The 18,725-nt window shown below is 46.4% G+C and overlaps 1 protein-coding gene across 7 annotated transcripts in view; it reads right to left on the reverse strand.

Annotated features, from left to right (window-relative positions):
* Positions 1-214: 214 nt before the first annotated feature.
* SLC7A6 (solute carrier family 7 member 6) overlaps positions 215-18,725 on the reverse strand; it is a 34,832-nt gene continuing 16,321 nt past the window's right edge. For 5 of the 7 annotated variants that reach the window (XM_082711740.1, XM_082711741.1, XM_082711743.1 and 2 more), the window contains 8 exons: positions 12,117-12,242; positions 9,877-10,021; positions 9,118-9,241; positions 8,809-8,912; positions 5,451-5,547; positions 3,361-3,510; positions 3,064-3,247; positions 215-2,597 (listed from right to left, as the gene is read on the reverse strand). In XM_082711740.1, the coding sequence (XP_082567866.1) occupies positions 2,503-2,597; positions 3,064-3,247; positions 3,361-3,510; positions 5,451-5,547; positions 8,809-8,912; positions 9,118-9,241; positions 9,877-10,021; positions 12,117-12,242 (1,025 nt within the window). In that variant the 3' untranslated portion in view covers positions 215-2,502. The remainder of the gene's footprint in view (positions 2,598-3,063; positions 3,248-3,360; positions 3,511-5,450; positions 5,548-8,808; positions 8,913-9,117; positions 9,242-9,876; positions 10,022-12,116; positions 12,243-18,725) is intronic. The other 2 variants (XR_014305810.1, XR_014305811.1) reach the window with 1 other exon arrangement.

Here is an 18,725-nt window from a genome sequence, read left to right on the forward strand (position 1 = left end):
GGCAGCAATTTATACGTATAATACTAGTCATCTCAGTCTCCTGTAGGCATAGAAACAAAGGATTAAAAACCACTCCGTGCCATTATAATGTGCTCACTGCTGTTTATGTACTCATTAAGGTTTGCCAACATTAAAGGGCTGACAATCTCATACTGTACCTACTGCAAAAGAGATTAGCACACCAGGAGAAGGATTGAAGGAAACGAACAACAAAGACCTTGCAGAAATTTAATTCCACCATGAAACTTGACTGCTGTAGGGAGTCTCTGGCTTCCCTCCCACAGAAGGGTTCCTGGGTGAAGTCTGTATCCAGCACAGAGGGGAAGAATGCAGTTGCCATCCAATAATGAGAGGGGGATGACATGGCTCACTAAGCTAGTTCTGGGGCACTTAGGGTGTGAGGCCCATGCTTCCCCCAGGAGCCACTGGGGGCAGCAAGTTCCTGGGATTAGCTGGTCATTTACTTCAGGTGAGAAAGCTAAAACCTGGGTCAGGGATCCTTAAGACAAGCACACTCTGCTTAAAGGATTAGCTCCAGAGGATCCCTGGGATAGGTGCCATCTTGGCTCAGACAGGAGTCATGTTTACGTACTCTAGGCAAGTCAGCCTTTGCATAAGACTCCCTGTTGCCAGAAAGGAATTTGCTGTGCAAATCCCCAACCCATGACAGTAGGAATGTCCCCTCATTTTCTCATCCATACATGCCCTAAACCGAAGGCAGCTGTCCTCATGCTCCCCTAAATTGTCTTTATTAAACAAGTATGGCCAAGGTTGCTCCCCTGGCTGCAACTGAGGCCACTTGATAGAAAAGAATGGTCAGAAAGGGAGATTGCCTCATAGTTCTTGTCTTTACCAGTGACCAGTTCTAAAATGAAAGGATAAGATGTCCAGGCATGGAGTTAGCCAAGTCAGCAGGTTCCTCTGGACCCAGGATGACAGTGTCTGGAAGCATCACAGGACAGCTGTATAGTCCACTGCAACCATGGCTGCCCATGAGGGAACATCCATGAGGCCAAGCCTACTCTGGCCTGACCTGGATGCTAAAAGCACACCCTGAGCACCAGAATTAGTTGCTTCCAATCATGCAGTCTGCTGAGGAGCCAGATTGAGGTTGAAGCAGCTTTGTCCCCCAAAGTCTTCTCTGATCTCCACAAGGAGAAAATAGAAGTCCACACAAGTACCAAGCTCTTCCTGAGACTGCAGGCCCATCAGACCTCCAGCAAGGGGAGGCAGACAGGACAGGAATGCACTATCCTGACGATCCACACCAAGACAGTTCAAGAGTGTAAACAAAGCCCAGAGCTGGGGACAGAAAAGGAGGATGCAGTCTGGTGTGAGGTTTTTGGAAAAGGGCAATGACCACTTCTAGCACCAAGGTGGGCTTGCGTGGGTCTGCACAGCAGTCCCTCACACCAGCCCTTATAGACAGAAACAAGCTATTTGGTGGCTTGAGTCCATGAGATGTTCTCTAAGCCATTGATGGCTGAGAGAATTCAGGTAATCCACTTGAATTCTAAAACAGTTTATGTCCTCCTAAAGGTCATACCAGGAACCAGAGGTTTACCTTCTATCATCTAGAATAAAGACCTGAGGTCTCAAGTAAAATAAGGGATTATCCTTCAAAATAGCAGAATTTCAGACTTCTGACTCGTGAATTTTTTCATTTGTCCTTGCTGATTTGAGCCAGGTGCTTATATAATCTGTGACCTACTGACCAAAATGTAACCAATACACGAGTAAAAAAAAAAATCTTTAAAGTTCATCTTTGCAGCTAAGACTCAACAGAAGACTGTGCTAAAACCAAGCAAAAAAATCTGTGGTCAGAGGCTGACCCACACCAGCACACAGAGACACCTCTAAGGGCAGAGGGACTCAGGAGTATTTTGAGTTTTTAAACACAATCAGCTTATTGCATCCTGAAGATGAATGAACACCAGTGCTATGCCAGAACTGGTGTCCTGGACTAAATAATGTCAATAAATAATGAAATACAGCTGTCTTCCTAGGGAAAGATCTTGAGTCAGAGGAAGAAGTGGTAGCATGTTAAGGCCTCTAGAGTCAGGTGTTTGGACCTGATCAGAGGAAACCTTCCCATAAAGCAGCCCCTTTGTAGAGGCTCCTGATTCAAACCTCAAATAACAAATTCCGAACCACCAGCCACATCTATTAACCTAGCACTCCCTCTTCCCTCAGTACAGTTGCCCAAGTGTTTGGTAAGCTATACCGACTCAACCAGGATTAAAACTAAACTATTCCCCTGACCAAGCCCTCCCCACCACCACCCTCTGTAAAGTTCCCACTTTCAGGCTGGCCTTGGACCCTGAGTCTCCTCCCACAGCTTACCAATGAGAGTGACCGCCAGAGCAGGCCATCAGCCCTGAGTCCCCCTTATATAATGTGGGCCACCAGACTCCTTTAGGACAAGAGGGTTAGGCCTGCAGTCTTGTCATCTGGACTTTGGTGGCTGGCCTTCCAGGCCTCAAGGGACATCACATCTGGCCTCTAGTCCGTTTTCCTCTCAACCTTTTTCTCTTCTGCTACATCAAGCTCAGTCAGGACACAAAAGCAAAGCTTCTGGGTGACTCTGGTGACAGCAGCTAAATGAAAATAGAGAACAGAATTCAGCAAGCTGACAGCCTACAACTTCAATATGAACACCCCAAAGTTGATTAAAGCATGTCTGTGGTTCCCTCCCACCTGTCGCCTGGGTATACTGCACCAGGCTTTGCCTCTTACCACCAGCAAGCATCACTGTCCTTCCTTCCATGCCCAACCAGAAAGTGATGCATGACTCCTCATCTTCCCACATGAATTGCACTTTAAAAAGGGAGTGTTTTAAGCCAAAAATAGGACTCTAAAGTTAGAACTAAAGTGTTCATGTCAAGATCAAAAGGGAAGAAGTCATGTGGAGCAACCAGGTCTCATGGTCTCCAGCATATCACTAGTATAAGGGAAGCTGTTAGCCACCACTCCCACCTTTGCATGCATTTGTGCGCATGCATGTACGCGCGCGCACACACACACACACACACACACACGCCGTGCGTAATGGTCAAAGCTCACCCAGGACATTCCGAATAAGGACTGGCCTCTGGGACTCGGGCAAGTAAACACCCACAAAGTAGACAGGAATCCCAGAGAGGGCAATCCCGATGCCAATGAGGGAATTGATGGTGTCACTGTATAGCGGCACAATCACCAGAAACAAGGAGCATATGCAGAACACGATGGGAAAAACCAGGCTCAGCTGAAATGGAGAGAGGTGAGATATTAGGTAAAGTGCTATGGGGAACAGGGTACAGAGAAGTCACGTTGGGGAGATAGCCCACCCCCCCGCCCAGCCTGTCCAGAGTCACTGACCTTGAGAGGCCGGGGTCGCTCGGGCTCCTTCCAGCGAAGATAGAGCTGTCCAGCAACAGATAGGCCCACAAAGAACCAATAGCTAAAGCTGAAGTAGTTGATGAGCAGGAAAACATCTTCCACGGTGAGGTAGATGAGTGTCATGGTACACTGGAGGGGGGAGATGGAAGGAGGAGTGGGCATTGTCACCACCAGGCCATTCCAGGATACTCCAACCACCCAGCAATCAGTACCAGGTCTGCTGCTCACTGCTGATTTAGCTTATCAGGTCACCTCCAGTTATTTTCAGTGACCCCTTGTCATCAGATAGGTCTAACCACTGTATTAACCTTCAAAGTGGAATCTCTCCCTCTCCTATTGAGGGGTCTTCCTATACACAATGCCTCCCTTCTTTTTGCAAACACTTTAATAAACAAGCCAGGCTCCTTTCCCCTTCTGATGGCAGAGTGAGGTCCTCCTCACTTTGATGCACCAACCTCAGTATGAACCACATTGCCATCTGGATACCATTACTCCCGAGTCTCAACTACCTGGCATACAAACGGAATCAATGCCTCCAGAACCATCTCACTGTCCTGGGGTCTTTGAAATGCAGATTGACAAAATGGATCTATACCCCTGATAAGAGAGGTATAACAGAATTTGCCCTCTGGAACAAGAGTCCTAGAAGATAGAAATTGGGGACTACATCCTGTGACATGGTCAGATTTACTTAATCTTCAAGAATATGGAGTTCCCCCCACCTAGTCTTTTCACCTAGATTACCAACAAAGGATTTAAAACAAAAGGGACCCATTCTGGGGAAAGAAGAGGGACTGTATTGGAAAAACGGGGGCAGAAGATGATTAAAAGACAAGATGTCAGATCTCCCCTAAATTTATAAGTTCAATGTGATTCCAATGAATATACTGAGAGGATTTTTGTTATTTTGACAAAATAACAAAGTTCATAAGGACAAACACAAACATGGAATAATTGCCAGGAAAATTCCAGGGGTAAGAAGAAACTAATGAAGTATCATCAGTCCCTCTTTAAATTTCTCAGTACAAAGCTAAATAATGAAACTTGACACTGACAGGAAGGGTTGAGCTGATGATAACTATGTAAGGGGTATATAATTATACTTGGCATATATGAAGCACTATCTACTATATATAAATCTATGATATGCAGGGGCACCTGGCTGTCTCCTCAGTGGAGCATGTGACTCTTGATCTCAGGGTTGTGAGTTCAAGCCCCATTTTGTGCGTAGAGATAACTTAAATCTTTTTAAAAAGAAATCTATATAAAGTCTATAATATGAAAAGAAGTCCCTGGGTAGTTGGTATACAACTGGCTTGGCTTTTTAAAATGATTTAATTAAAGGGGCACATGGGTGGCTCAGTGGGTTAAAGCCTCTGCCTTTGGCTCAGGTCATGATCTCAGGGATCCTGGGATTGAGCCCCGCATCAGGCTCTCTGCTAGCAGGGAGCCTGCTTCCCCCTCTCTCTGCCTGCCTCTCTGCTACTTGGATCTCTCTCTCTCTGTCAAATAAAATCTCTCTCTCTCTGTTAAATAAAATCTTTAATTTAAAAAAATTATATAATTAAAATGAACAAAAAAATAAAAAAAGGAGGGGCACCTAGCTGGCTCAGTCAGGGGAACACAGGACTCTTAATATCAGGGTCATGAGTTCAAACCCCATGTAGGGCATGGAGCCTAGTTAAGAAAAATTCAGGAATGCCTGGGTGGCTCCATCAGTTAAGCATCCAACTCTTGATTTTGGCTCAGTCATGATCTTAGGGACATGAGATCAATTTCTATATCGGGCTCTGTACTCAGTATAGGGTCTGCTTGGGATTCTCTCTCACTGCCCCTCCCCTGCTCATACTCTCTAAATAAATAAATAAAATCTTTTGAAAATAAAAAAATAAATTTTACAAATTTATTTTTATATTCTTTTGTACCATTTGCCTTCTCTCATATGTTTTATATTTTTAGAAACACCGAGTATCTGGGGAAATACCTTAAGAAGCTACTATACCTCCTACTGACAGTTATAAAGTCAGCAAGAGTACCACAGTTCTCCACACTCCCCCAGCAGAGCTTACATTGAACAGTAAAGCAGGGATGGGTGTAAAACGCTCAATGTGGATCATGGACAGAACATCTGGGAGGTGGCCCTCACGGGAGCCCACGAAGAACAACCTAGTAGAAGGATAAGAAGTGTGTCAGGATGATCCTTTCACTAGGCCATGTAGCCACACTCACGTGACAAACTAGGCTCAGAACTCCACAAAAACACAGGAGGCAGTCCTCTCAGAGGAGGATCCCGTGTACTGTATGCATGCCCAACCCCCACCCTCACCCCTCAACTTTTACCCATAGATGTCTCCAACCTCCAACCATGGGTACTTCCAGTGTTAACCAAGAATGTCCTACCTCTCCCTTGGCCATGGACACCCCTGAGCCCCTCAGCCATGAAACCCACCATCACCCAGTGGATGCCTCACCTTGCCATCACTCACCGCCACCCCAGTCCATTCCATCAGGGGTACCCCCCTCTACCACCTCACAGATTTCACACTTTACACAATGGCTTTTTAAAGAAGGGCAGCAAGCCTTCCGTGCTCTCTGTATATCTTCCCTGAGCTCCTGATACAGGATAGGCCAGGACAAGCCTGGGCCTCAGAGACAACCCAGGCTTCCTCTCTATCCCCAAAGAGCCCTACCGTTTGAGAAATACAGCAAGAGAGAAAGGAACTACCATCCAGTGTAGACAGCATGATCATGGGGCATAAAGCACTCACCAGCCTGGGGGTAAGCTTGGGGAACAAAAAAACTTCACAAGAGATGACCACATCTGGGCTGGGAAGAAACTGGAGTTTGCCAGAAGGTGAGCAGATGGGTGGAAAACAGCATAGGCAACAGCAAAAGAGGCGTGAAGGAGTGAAAGAGGGTGACCTCCTTGAGGTTGGTACTAGAATGCCTGCAGTCCCATGTTAAGGTATGTGAGGAAACAGCTAAGAAGACCGTGCAGCTGAGACCATGCTGTGGAGTCTGAAAAAACAAGGAGAGTCTGCTGTGGCTCTGAAGTAAAGGCTTGACAGCATTTAGCAGAGACTCTGGTGGCATCACGGAGGCCAATTAAAGCAGGGAGAGACTAGCGGACAGGGAGGAGGCCAGATAAGGAAGTAATCTGTGGGGTGCCTGGGTGGCAGAGTCAGTTAAGCCTCTCAACTCCTGATCTGGGCTCAGGTCATGATCTCAAGGTCAGGGGCTCCAGCCCTGTGTCATACTTCGTGCTCAGCAGAGTCTCCTTGGGACTCTAGCCTTCTGCCCCTCCCCCTACCTCTCAAATAAATAAATCTTAAAAAAAGGTTATCTGTGATAACTGTCCCGTAAGAGGAGACCTGAATGAGGGTAGACACCCTGGCTGAAGAGAAAACAAGACAGATGTGACCACCTCAATCAAATCTGGTGATCCTTTGCATGTACATGTGTATATATGTGTGTGTGCGCATGCAAGTACATGTTGGAGCTGGAAAAAGAGGGTGAACACCAAGGGAAAAATAAAGAGGCCAAGCAAGGAGAACTGATAGCACACAGCATCACAGCTAAAGACAAAGCACAAGTGGAGGGCACTGAGATACTTGTGAGCCACCCAGATGGAGCCACAGGAGTTGATGAGACCATCTGGAAAGGTCACAGGGCAAGATAGTAGGAGTTGGCCCACATAGGTTAATAACCTGTACTGGGAAGAGAAGAAATACAGGAGAGGGGATGCTGGAAGGGGACTGTGTGCGGGTGCAGCACAAGTGTCTAGTATACAGCCAGAGATAACTACATAGGTAATAAAGAAAAAGTGAGAAGTTAACAAACAATTGTGAAATACCTCTACATCACTGTAGTCCCCTTACTTGCTGGTCCAGACTCTTACTCTCAGAATCCCCTATCCCCACTCCCACCCTGTCAATGCCACAACAGAGCTGAGTGAGGTTAAAAGGCACCTATCATGCAAGTATTTTAAGAAGATTGACAGAGCCAGCTGGAATGTCTTGGGAATCAATAAGGGTCAGTCTATGGGAAACACCATCTTTGGGTGCAGTAACTTATGAAGAGTCACATCTGGGGCACCTGGGTGGCTCAGTGGGTTGAGCCTCTGCCTTCGGCTCGGGTCATGATCTCAGGGTCCCGGGATCGAGCCCCATATCAGGCTCTCCGTTCAACGGGGAGCCGGCTTCCCTCTCTCTCTCTGCCTGCCTCTCTGCCTACTTGTGGTCTCCCTCCCTGTCAAATAAGTAAATACAATCTTAAAAAAAAAAAAAAAAAAGACTCACATCAAGTGCAACCTTAGCCATACCAGGTTGAAGTAAGGGAAGATGATACCACACTGTTTTCCAAGACTTTGATCTATTACTCTGGTTACCCTAGGGAGGCCCCAAGTACATGGACTGTGGTGTCAAAACCAGTAAGAAGAATAAATAGGACAAAAATTATTTCTTTTATTAATTCATCCTCTTACCTGTTCATGTAAAAAATTATTGAATGCCTACTATACTCCCAGCCCTAGGGACAGCAACATTTATATGGTGAGTGAAAGAGAAATCAGGAAAGAAGCCTTTCTCTCAAATATCAGAGTGTCACAAAGTCACAGGAATAGTTTCAGAAGTAGAGGGCCATAAGCATCACTTGCTTCAGGGGTCCAATAGGATAAGGACTAAAAGCAGGCTAAGAAGGAGGTCATAGGTCCACTTAATAATATTTTTTAGGTAGTAGAAGTCAAAGTATAATGGCTAGAAAAATGAGTGACAGTCAAAATGCAGACCATTCCCTCCAGAAGTGTGTCCAGTAAGGAGGGAGATGAGGAAAGCTGTTTTGTGACTTCACTAAGCTGAGATGAGAGAAGCTTGTGCAGAGCGGGCTCCTACTGAACATCTACCAAAGAGAAGAGCCAAGTGATGAAGCAAAGTGCTAAGAGGGGGTAGTGCTGGGGCCCCGAAACCAGGTAGCACAGTCAGCCTGGAAAAGCAGAACTGTTCCTTTCTCTGAAACAATAGGAAGGACAGATGCTCTTATAGATAAGTCTCTACAGAGAGGAGAACAGAGCCTACCTGTCAGCTTCAGTGATTTCTGTGAAGTGAGGGGCAGAGTCACCCTGTACCAATACCTGGTCCACAACAAGTGATCACTAAGATTCTTATCTACACCAAGCTATAACCTTGCTCCCCTCTACCTCTAACCAATCTGTCATCACCTCAGATGGAACTGTGAGCTTCAAGCATACAGATGTCTGCACAAAGGCCAGCATATGCGCGCACACAAGTGTACACACACACACACACACACACACACACACACACTGTACATCCAAGAGAAAGAAGGGAAAGAAGGGCTCTTACTGGCTCACCTAGAGCCTCAGAAGATTAACTACTGCAGTCTGTTATTGGTAAAGCAGGAACACATTACCTTGATGAAGCAAAGATAGATGCATTGAGGCCCCCAAAGCAGGACAGGGCAACAGCAATAGGAATGGTCCAACTGAACAAGCCAAATGTCTGGTCAGCAAATGTCTGGGGACAGAGCACAGAAGTCACTCAGCACAAGACAGGGTTTCATAAGCCTCCTGTACCTATGCTATGTCAGGACAAACACTGTCACTGCCGAGCAGCCCACCCTCTGTCCTAGATCCACCATCTCACTCTGCAGAGCTGGAGGGGCTTCAGAAAGAGATTGAGCCATTCAGTATAATAAGATGACAAGCAAATGGAGACTCACCACAGCCACAGCATCACTGTCAAGGACATCTGAAATGCTCAGCACTGTATAATAGGCCACGTTGGTTAGGATATAGATGAGCGTCACAATTGGCATGGAAATCCCAATGGCCAGGGGCAAATTTCTGTCAGGAGAAGTGAGATAGGACTACCTAGAATCAACTCTCCTTGGAGTCAAGGCTCACCCAGGGATTTTTCTTTAATAGTTCCCTGGCTCTAAGTCTTTGAGGCAGGCTCCTCTTTCCCACATGGTCAGGGTGGGTACGAAACCCATGCTCCTTTCTGCTGAGAAACAGAGAGAGAGAGAGAGACACCGACCCTTCTCTGTGAAGATAGCTGGGGCTCAATATGTGATCCGTGCCACAACAGGACCAATTGGTCCCACGGAAAGAGGAGCAGTGTCCTCCAGGGACTGGAGGCCAGGCTGGGAGGCTGACGGCCCAGAATAAGCTTCCAGCTCCCCAGGCTTCAATGTCAGCACCAGAGTATGAGGTTCTAACACCTTAGCCCCAGCTGGGTCAGCTAGTGCCCATTGGAGGATCTCTCCTGGAGCAAAACCTTGCGGATCCTCCAGTGTAAACCCAAGGGTGAAGAGGCTTTCCCACCTTCTCTCATCCTCAACCTAGCCCCTAATCTCTCTGAGCTAGAGAAGGAGGAGTAGGGAGAAGAGATGAGAGAAAGAGAAAGGGAGCAAGTGTGCCCACTCTATCAGCAGGAGTTCCAGCCAAGTTGGGGAGTGAGAGTGTGATCCCACCGTTACCTTTCTGGGTTTTTGATTTCTTCGGTTACAAAATTAAGGGTGTCCCAACCTGAGTAAGAGAAGAGGGCAGAGTAGAGGGCGAGAGAGAGGTCTCCCATGTCCCAGGAGGAACCCTCAAAGGCGTCCTGAAAGTGCTCAGAGTGTCCTGTGGGGGCAAAGGCAGGGGAAGGGGTTCAGTGGGAAGGAAGAGGAAGAAGAAGGAGGGGAGAGTTAGAAGGTTTGAGCAGAGGAGAAAGAATAGGGAGAAGCAGTAAGAAAGAGGAAGCGAAAATGGGTTAAAAGAAAAGAGGGTCAAGAAAAGAAGGGAAAAGCAAGCAGGCAGAGGGAAGAAAAAAGAAAAACATAATTTAATATTCAAAGAACAACCACCAGCTCTCCCTGTACTTTATCACCCCACCCATTCCCTCAAGAAACTGCATATTCCTCTAGCACTACGCAGTCTCCGAAAAACAAAGACATTCCTGGCTGCCTTCTGAAATGATAACGCCTTTTCCAGAAAAGCTCTAATGTAGTTCCAAGTGACCTCACAGTAGGCCAGAGCTCTTCTTCCTATTTTTAGAAAGAACCCTGTTTCACATAAAGGAGGCACTTTTAATTAATAATTAGGCCTTCCTGTGGAACTGTCTGTTGTGGCCAAAACCACTACACAATTTGGTCACATAGTTTTCTCATTCTCAGAAGAGAACTCTGTTGCTCTACTTGTAGGGGCTACAGTTGCCTGTGGCAGGAAATCACAGGCTATGTAAGAACTGGGGTCCTCACTATGCCTGGGGTAGGCCTGAGCCACTTCCACTCTTGGAGAGCCAGCCTAGGCACCTGTCATTCTCCTTAGAGGCCTCTGGAGACCACACATTTGAAAGCCAAGGGAGTAGCACCTGCCTGCCCAGGAGAGAGACCTTCTGGACACCCTGGAGGTTTTTAACAAGATCCAGACTTACAAGGAAGTCTGCCATTACCCCTGAAAAAAGTAGAACTGTTCTTTCAATGTGTCAGAAAGGGCTGGGTGGGCAGCAGGAGAAGGGAAAATAGAGGTTTTCATGCCCCAGGTGTGCCAGTCATCATACACAGCAATGGTTTTCTAAGGCACAGATCTTGATAGGAGGATAACTCAGCTACCCTCTTTGACCCCAAGATGATCTTGAGACTCAAAAGCACTGAAGCGGCTGGCTGTACTAACTTGGCACATGTGCACAAAGGTACTGGACCAGCTGCCAAGGCACTTAAAACCAGAGCTTTCTGAACTCCAAAACCATCTTATGTTTAATCCAATGGATCTGAGTTTGGGGGGTGGGGCGGTGAGGTGTCTTAGCTCTCCCTGGTAAATTTAAACAAAGTTGAGTTTAGAGACATATGATCTAGAGAGCAACTGAGATCTCCCTGGCCAAAGATACCTCAAGACTTCCCAGGGCGCCTGGGTGGCTCAGTGGTTTGGGCTGCTGCCTTCAGCTCGGGTCATGATCTCAGGGTCCTGGGATCGAGCCCCGCATCAGGCTCTCTGCTCCGCAGGAAGCCTGCTTCCCTCTCTCTCTCTCTCTCTCTGCCTGCCTCTCTGCCTACTTGTGATCTCTCTGTCTGTCAAATAAATAAATAAAATCTTTAAAAAAAAAAAAGACTTCCCTAAGAGCTCAGGAGACTTGTCTACCCTCACTGCTACTCTGATTCAGGAATGAAAAGCTTTCTAAAGCCAACATGCAGGAAAGCCAGTACCAACTTCATACTATTTTAATATTTTGCTGAGAGCTAACTTTAAGACTGAATGTTAAATAAAAGCAAATCCAGATAAAGAATAAGGCTACAAAATAACCATTTATTCCTATACTCCACCTAACCCCCCCCACACACACACCTTCCCACTCCTCTCAAGGACGGCCAGGTCTTTCTACTCACTGCCTGGAAGTCACAATCCAAAAACAGGGCCAAGCAGGGCTCACTCTATCCCCATCAGTTACGTTTATGACCCAATTACACAAGATCCAGGTTTCAAAAACTCCTGGGCTCCCAGCTGCCTTCTTGTAATGTTCCTAGCCTCCACAAAGGGAAAGCAGCCCTGAGGGAGAGTGACTCATGTTCAGTTGGCCAAGCCAACCTGGCCTAAGAAGCCCAGGAACAGATGTCTTGCTCTCCCTGACAGTCTACTATATACACAGAAAGAGTTTATCAGTAAAGCCAAGATTCCCCATGTCCTCCTTACGAAATCTAGGCAATCATCCACCCTCCTTCCCAGCCCAGGCCCATCTTACCCTGGCACAGTTTAATGAGGCCCATGATAATGATGGCAATGAGTGCTAGGACCTTGGCATAAGTGAACGTGTCCTGAACACGTGTGCCCCACTTGACATAAGCACAGTTCACAAATGTCAGCAGGCCTAGAAGAAAAAAATGTAACATCACTGGCAGGCTGGAGCTGAGGCCACAGTGATACAATCTCTTCTGATAGAGAGTATCGCTTCTGTCCCTGCCTAAAGCAAAGGGGCCAATGGATCAATCAGAACCAGAAGAACAGGCAATAGAGAGGCATCCACGATCTGCCCATCACTGGTGACAAAACACAAAAGCATGCATTAACACATACACATAAATTCTGACATCCAGAATCATTTTTTGGGAAAAGCCCCCAGGCCCAGGAATGATGGACTTCACCCACTTTTTCCCACTCAAACTCCCAAGGTGCCAAACCATCCAAGGCACAAAATATTTCCATGGCCACAAGAGAGGCCTATCAATTGAATGCAGGTAGCAAGTCACCTAGGAATTACAGAGATAATATTTTGTACATAAATACATGACGGTTTCACATAATCCTCTCAATTAATTCCCATAACCCAAAAATATACACATTCTTACTCTTGTTTTATAGATGAGGAAACTGTGGCTGAGGGAGGCCAACCATCATTCCTTAGCTTATAAGGGCCTCCCCCAAATCCCCTTCCATTTCTATCCAAACCTCCCAATTCTCAGTGAGGTCCATGGAGAAGCGAGCTTACGTGAGCATTCCCCAGGCTCCTGCCTACACTACTGGCTTTATTTCCAGTTCCTTGCGGACCACAGTGAGGGTGTGCTGAGGGTCCCAGCGCCTTACCCTTGTTAAATAGGGACTGTTTTGACCCACCAGGAGGACACAAGAACAGAATACAAGGGCCTCCATAATGACACTACCAAGTACTGCCCTAAGCCTCCAAAAAACAGAAATTTTTTTTTTAAAGATTTATTTATTTATTTATTTAACAGACAGAGATCACAAGTAGACAGAGAGGCAGGCAGAGAGAGAGAGAGGAAGGGAAGCAGGCTCCCCGCCAAGCAGAGATCCCAATGTGGGACTCGATCTCAGGACCCTGAGATTATGAGCCGAGCCGAAGGCAGAGGCTTTAACCCACTGAGCCACCCAGGCGCCCCAAAACAGAACTTTTATATGAACCTCAAACATTATTACAAAATCTTTTGGGCTCATCCTTTAAGCCACCTCTGTCTACTCCTACCCATTTTGCACTCTCTTCAGCCAGAGACTCTCTCCTTACTGATGCCATATATACACTTAAAAGAAATGTCCTTTACTCCTCATGCCGCCACAGCCAACAGTGACTCCCACTTACAAGGTCTAGTTCAGTCACTACTTCCCCTGTAAAACCTTCCCCAAATATACCAGCCAGCCCCTCACTGAGCTCTCTCCCCCTGAACCCTACAGACTTGCACTTCACAGCACAGGTTAGTATTTATGCTATACTCATGTGGACACCTATCTCAAGAAGGTCCTCCCTTGGGCATTTGTGTGGTACTTCCCCAAGAAGACCACAGTTATGGGGCGGGGAGAAACAGACAAAAGCATATTGTTTTACTAACTTACTGCCAAGCAAAGAGGGGAAATGATGAACCCTGGTTGGAATCAAGAGGGTGATGACTTTCACTTAACCACCAATTCCGTAAAGCAAGGCAACTGTCAGAAAGCTGACATTCCTCCACTCAAATGGGAGGAGAGCCTAGAGCCTGTGGAAATAAACATGGTGCCTGAACAGGCTCCATGGTACTTTAAGAGCTTTCACTCACTGGAAAGCCTGGGTGGCTCAGTTAGTTAAGCTTCTGCCTTCGGCTCAGGTCATGATCGAGCCCCGCATCAGGCTCCTTGCTCCTTGCTCCCCCCCAACTCAGAGAAGCAGGAGAAGTCTGCTTCTCCCTGTGCCTGCTCCTCCCCCTGCGTGTGTTCTCTCTCTCTCTCTCTCTCTCTCTCTCTCTCTCTCTCTCTGTCAAATAAATAAATAAATAAATAAAAGTTTGAAAAGTTTCACTCGGCAGTACTCTGGCAAATGACACAGGTGCTCACTAGTCAGTCTGGAGTGGGAGCACAGTCAAATGGGAGGGAAGGCCAAAGGAATGCACACTGCTGCCCTGCTAATCAGAGCTCGCTGTGTGGAGCTAAGCCTACATCAGCTAGCGTAAGGATTACCTAGTTAACAGCCACAGTAATCCAGAGACCCCTGTGCAACACAGTAAGCATATTTTGAGGTAACCTCCAGGCCCCTGCTCCCCCTCACCTGTCATGGCTGATCACCCAAACTAAGCCCATTCAATTGCCTTTCCCAGGAACAAAGACTGGGGTACCAAGAGACTGAATCTATCAAACAGTAGCAGAGTTGGGAGATACAGCAAGTCAAAGTCACATTCAGGCCCTTGTAATAGAGGAACAAAAACCACAAGAAAACAGAGGAAGGAAGCAGGACTATGAAAAGCAGCAGAAGTGAGAGGATGTACAGCTTGTGAGAAACAGACTAACAGAGAAAGAGAAATACATAGAAGACAGAGGTGGAGAGACGAGAGACAGAGATAAAGATAGAGAAGGGACAAAAAGAAAGGGAGACAAAAAGATGGACACACACATGAAGAGATTATTTCACAATGCCCTGGCTAGACTCACTGTGCTTCTGCCTTGTAGCAACAAGATGGGGGAGAGAAGCAGACATAATCCTCAGCCCCGCTGGCGGCACTCCCTCTCACTTCTCCTCTTTCTCCTTCCCTCCATCCTGCTACAGATTTCCCCCTGGCTTGCTCCTCTTGGCACAGGAGTAAATACTGCACACAGTGGCAATTCCATGACTCTGCCAATAAGTAAAAGACGGCAGCACCTCATGGAAGTCTCTGCAGAGCCCATTCTGAATGACAGTTGGAAAAATACAAAAGAGCCTGTCACAGTGGTGGCCTCTGGGGAAGAAGACCAAAGCTCTGGAGAGGGAGAGAGACTTTTTCCACTATTTTCTACTCTGAATAGTATTTTATACTATTTTACACTCTGAATTATTTACCATGCACATGTGCTTCTTCCTCAGCAAAAATTAAACTGCTTAATCTAAAGCAATGTGCAGCCAAGAGCAAGGCCAGGAGTAGGGTGAGGTGAGGAGGGCGCCTGGTGCACAAAATTTAAGGAAACACTCACTTTCAGGGCCACTTGGAGAACCTGAGAGTGAGTGTATCCTTAAATACTGCCCCAGGAGTCTTGCTTGCTTCATTTACTCTCAGCTCTGCCAGAGAACAGAGAGCTCCAAAAACAGTCTACCAGCAGAAGCCAAGTCCCCTGAGTGTTTTCCTGATTCTAATCAAGAAACATTTCACCATCTGATCCCCACCCCTCCAAACCTCCTCAGATTCCATGGCCATCCAGGACCACAGATTCTATCAGAGCTCAAGCACAAGGCTGGGCCTGAAAGGCCACGTGCTCATAACTATAACTTCCAAGCCTTCCCTCCCCTCTTGATCTCATTTCCTAGCTGGGAAGTCTGCACCACTGAATGGGGGGCGGGGGGAGGGGGTGTCCCCTGTGAGGGTCTTCAAGTCCTGGAGGCATGATGCTAGGAAAGGAGTATTCACATAGCAAATCCACACCCAACCCCAAAGCAGAAACAAATCTGCAAAGTCTCTCTGTGGCAAAAACTGCTAGTTATCTTCTAATATCTGTTCCTCCATTTTTCCTTAGTAATACAAATTTTAGCTAAAGTGTGGGCTACCTAAATTAAAACTGACATTTACCAACCTCTCTTGCAGGCCGGTATGACTAAGTGACTTAAGTTCTTGCTCCAGGGAGGTAATCAAAGTTTCATACAAATAAGACCTCAGGAAGTCTCTTTGAAGGGCGGAGCATGCCTTTCTTTGTCCTTCCTGTCAGCCACAGTGCAGACTTGACAGCTAGAGCTTGAGTAGTCACCTTGGACCACCAGCTAGAAGTCACGTGCTGAGGATGGCAGAGCAGTAAGGCAGAAGGAAGAAACCAGGCTTCCTGAAAAATTATGAAGTCACCCTACCAGCCCCATACTGTCTACCTTTAATATGTGAGAGAAACAAACTTCAACATATTTGAGCCATGCTGCTTTCGGTTTTCAGGTGTTTGAAACCCAAAATAATCCTGGATAATATACGCACCCTAAGACCAAACTGTTCTCTTTCTGATGAGGAGATCACTTGGCAATTCACAGCTATAGTGACAGTTATGCTGACAGTCAAGGCTCCCTTTTCCCACAGCAACAGGGAGGAAGAAACCCTTCCAATTCCTCCCACAAACAAGCTGGGTGTTACTAAGGGGAACTTAAGGACAGAGGAATGCAATCCTTAACAACAATAGCAACAAGGTGGAAGAAGAAAAAAAGCTGGGGAGAGACCATCTACAAGTATATTAGGAGAAAAATGTTCTACAACTGTCCAAACCGTTTTTTGTTTTTGTTTTTTACAATTCAATTCCATTTTATTTTCTACTTTTATGTAAATACTACATTAGATGTAAAAGGTCTTTAAAAGATTGTTTTAAAGTCCAACTACCTACTTCTAAGTTTTCTTTTAAAAAAAAATCCATAGTAGTACTGATAAATAGGGATCAAGTAAATGAAAACAGTGCAGAACAGAGATTTCATTATCTAAGTCCAGTGAAGTCTGAAAACTTTTCAAAACACCTATATAACCCCTCCAACACCTGGCTGGCAGAACTCTAATTCTGTTTGAAAAAGTGCTTTTTTAAAAATGATGTCTTTGAAACATGCATAAGTGTGTGTGGGACAGAAAGAATCCGTATCTGAATATCTTCATAAAGTAGTTCTTTAAATTTGCAAAGCTAGTCCAGGAGAGGTAAATCCTTCCAAATGGAAATCCTGGAATCTGGAGCTCCCTCTTGGGATACCACGTGAGTATGTCAGGTATATGCCTCTTTAAGAATCCTCCTTGTTTTTAATTAAACAAATATACACATTTAGTCTTATTATCAAACCATTCAAGCTCTGTACAAGGGTAGACTCCAGGGTCTTTGAGACTATGGTAAAAAAGACCCAGTCCTTCTGAGTCATGTCACCTTCAGAACACGAGAGCTGTCTATCCAGAGCAACAACTGACCAAAGTAGGGAAGCATACCCTTCCTTCTCAGAACCCTGCCCAGGCCTGAGTCCAAGACAGCAAGAGACAACAGAAAGCTATTCAGGCATTACACAGTGTTTCTTCACTCCAGTCTCCCCTTGAGAAGTCTCCCTCCTCTGTCTCCTCCTGTTCCTGCTCCTCTCCACTGCCAGCCTTCCCAAACAAACCCTGGGGGTTGAGGAAAGTGGCATCTCAGCAGTAAGCAAGGCTCTGCTTTGATGCCAGTGTCAGTGCTGAGTGACTTCTATGTTGAAATCTTCACAGCAAATATTCTCGAATGACGTGTGTGAGCCTACACAACAGGCAGAATCCCACAAAGACAAACGGACTAAGAAAAATTGCCCTTCCACAATCAAATCAAGTGCTGTTGGGCACCTGAATTACCAATAATACTGCTGGTCACCTGGTCAGAGAAGAGACCTATGGACCTCAAGAACTGCCATTTTCCCCTACTGCTCCGTAAGTAAGAGCCTCTAAGCACACTCAGTCCAGTCGGCAGCCTGAGGCCCCACCCACCACAGAAGATTCCATGCTCCCAGAACACATATGAATGGAACGTACTGTTAGGATAGAGTTTCTCAACTTCAGCACTGTTGACATTTGGGGAGAGTAAGTCTTAGCTGTGAGAGCCTGTCCTGTACTTTATGAGATGCTCAATAGTACCCCTGGCTTCTACCCACTAAGATGCCAGTAGCACCCCTTCCAAGGAGGTGTGACAACCAAAAATGTCTGCAGACCTTGCCAAATGTTTCGGGGGGAGGGGAGGGGCAAACTCACCTCTGGTTGAAAACCACTGTTCTAGGATAATGAAGAGCTAAGATACCCTGAAATTCAAAAAAGTTGCTAAGATCTGTCTGCCAGTATAACCCAGGAATAGGGTCAGGGGGCTGCTGGAAAGCCAGGATGTGAAAGAGAGATGCCTTCAAGGGCCAAGAAGGTAATTCAACTGAGCAAAGGCAAGAATGTCTGGGTATAAGAGCGCCTGGGTGGCTCAGTCAGTTAAGCGTCTGCCTTCAGCTCATGTCACTGGGGTCCTGGATCAAGGCCCGCGCTGGCTCAGCGGGGAACATGCTTCTCCCTCTGTCCGCCACTCCCCCTGCTTGTGTACTCTCTCTCTCTGACAAATAAATAAATAAAATCTTAAAAAAAATATATTGTCTGGGTATAAAACAAGAGGGAGTGGAGGGCTGTAGTAGACTGAAGAGTGTGTGCTCCTTTGAAGGGACCAACCAGGAGCACCTGGGTGGCTCAGCTGGCTCAGCATCTACCTTTGGCTCTGCTTGGGTCATGATCTTGGTGTTCTGGGATCAGGCCAAGTCAGGCTCCCTGCTTCTCCTTCTCCCTCTCCTCCTCCCCCTCACCATGCTCTCTTTCTCTCTCTGTCAAATAAATAAAATCTTAAAAACTTTTTAAAAAAATAAATAAAGGGAGGAACCATGACACAAAGGCAGCTAATTTTGTCAGGAAAG

The sequence above is a fragment of the Mustela nivalis genome (assembly GCF_964662115.1).
Source record: "Mustela nivalis genome assembly, chromosome: 18".
Classification (NCBI taxonomy): domain Eukaryota; kingdom Metazoa; phylum Chordata; class Mammalia; order Carnivora; family Mustelidae; genus Mustela; species Mustela nivalis.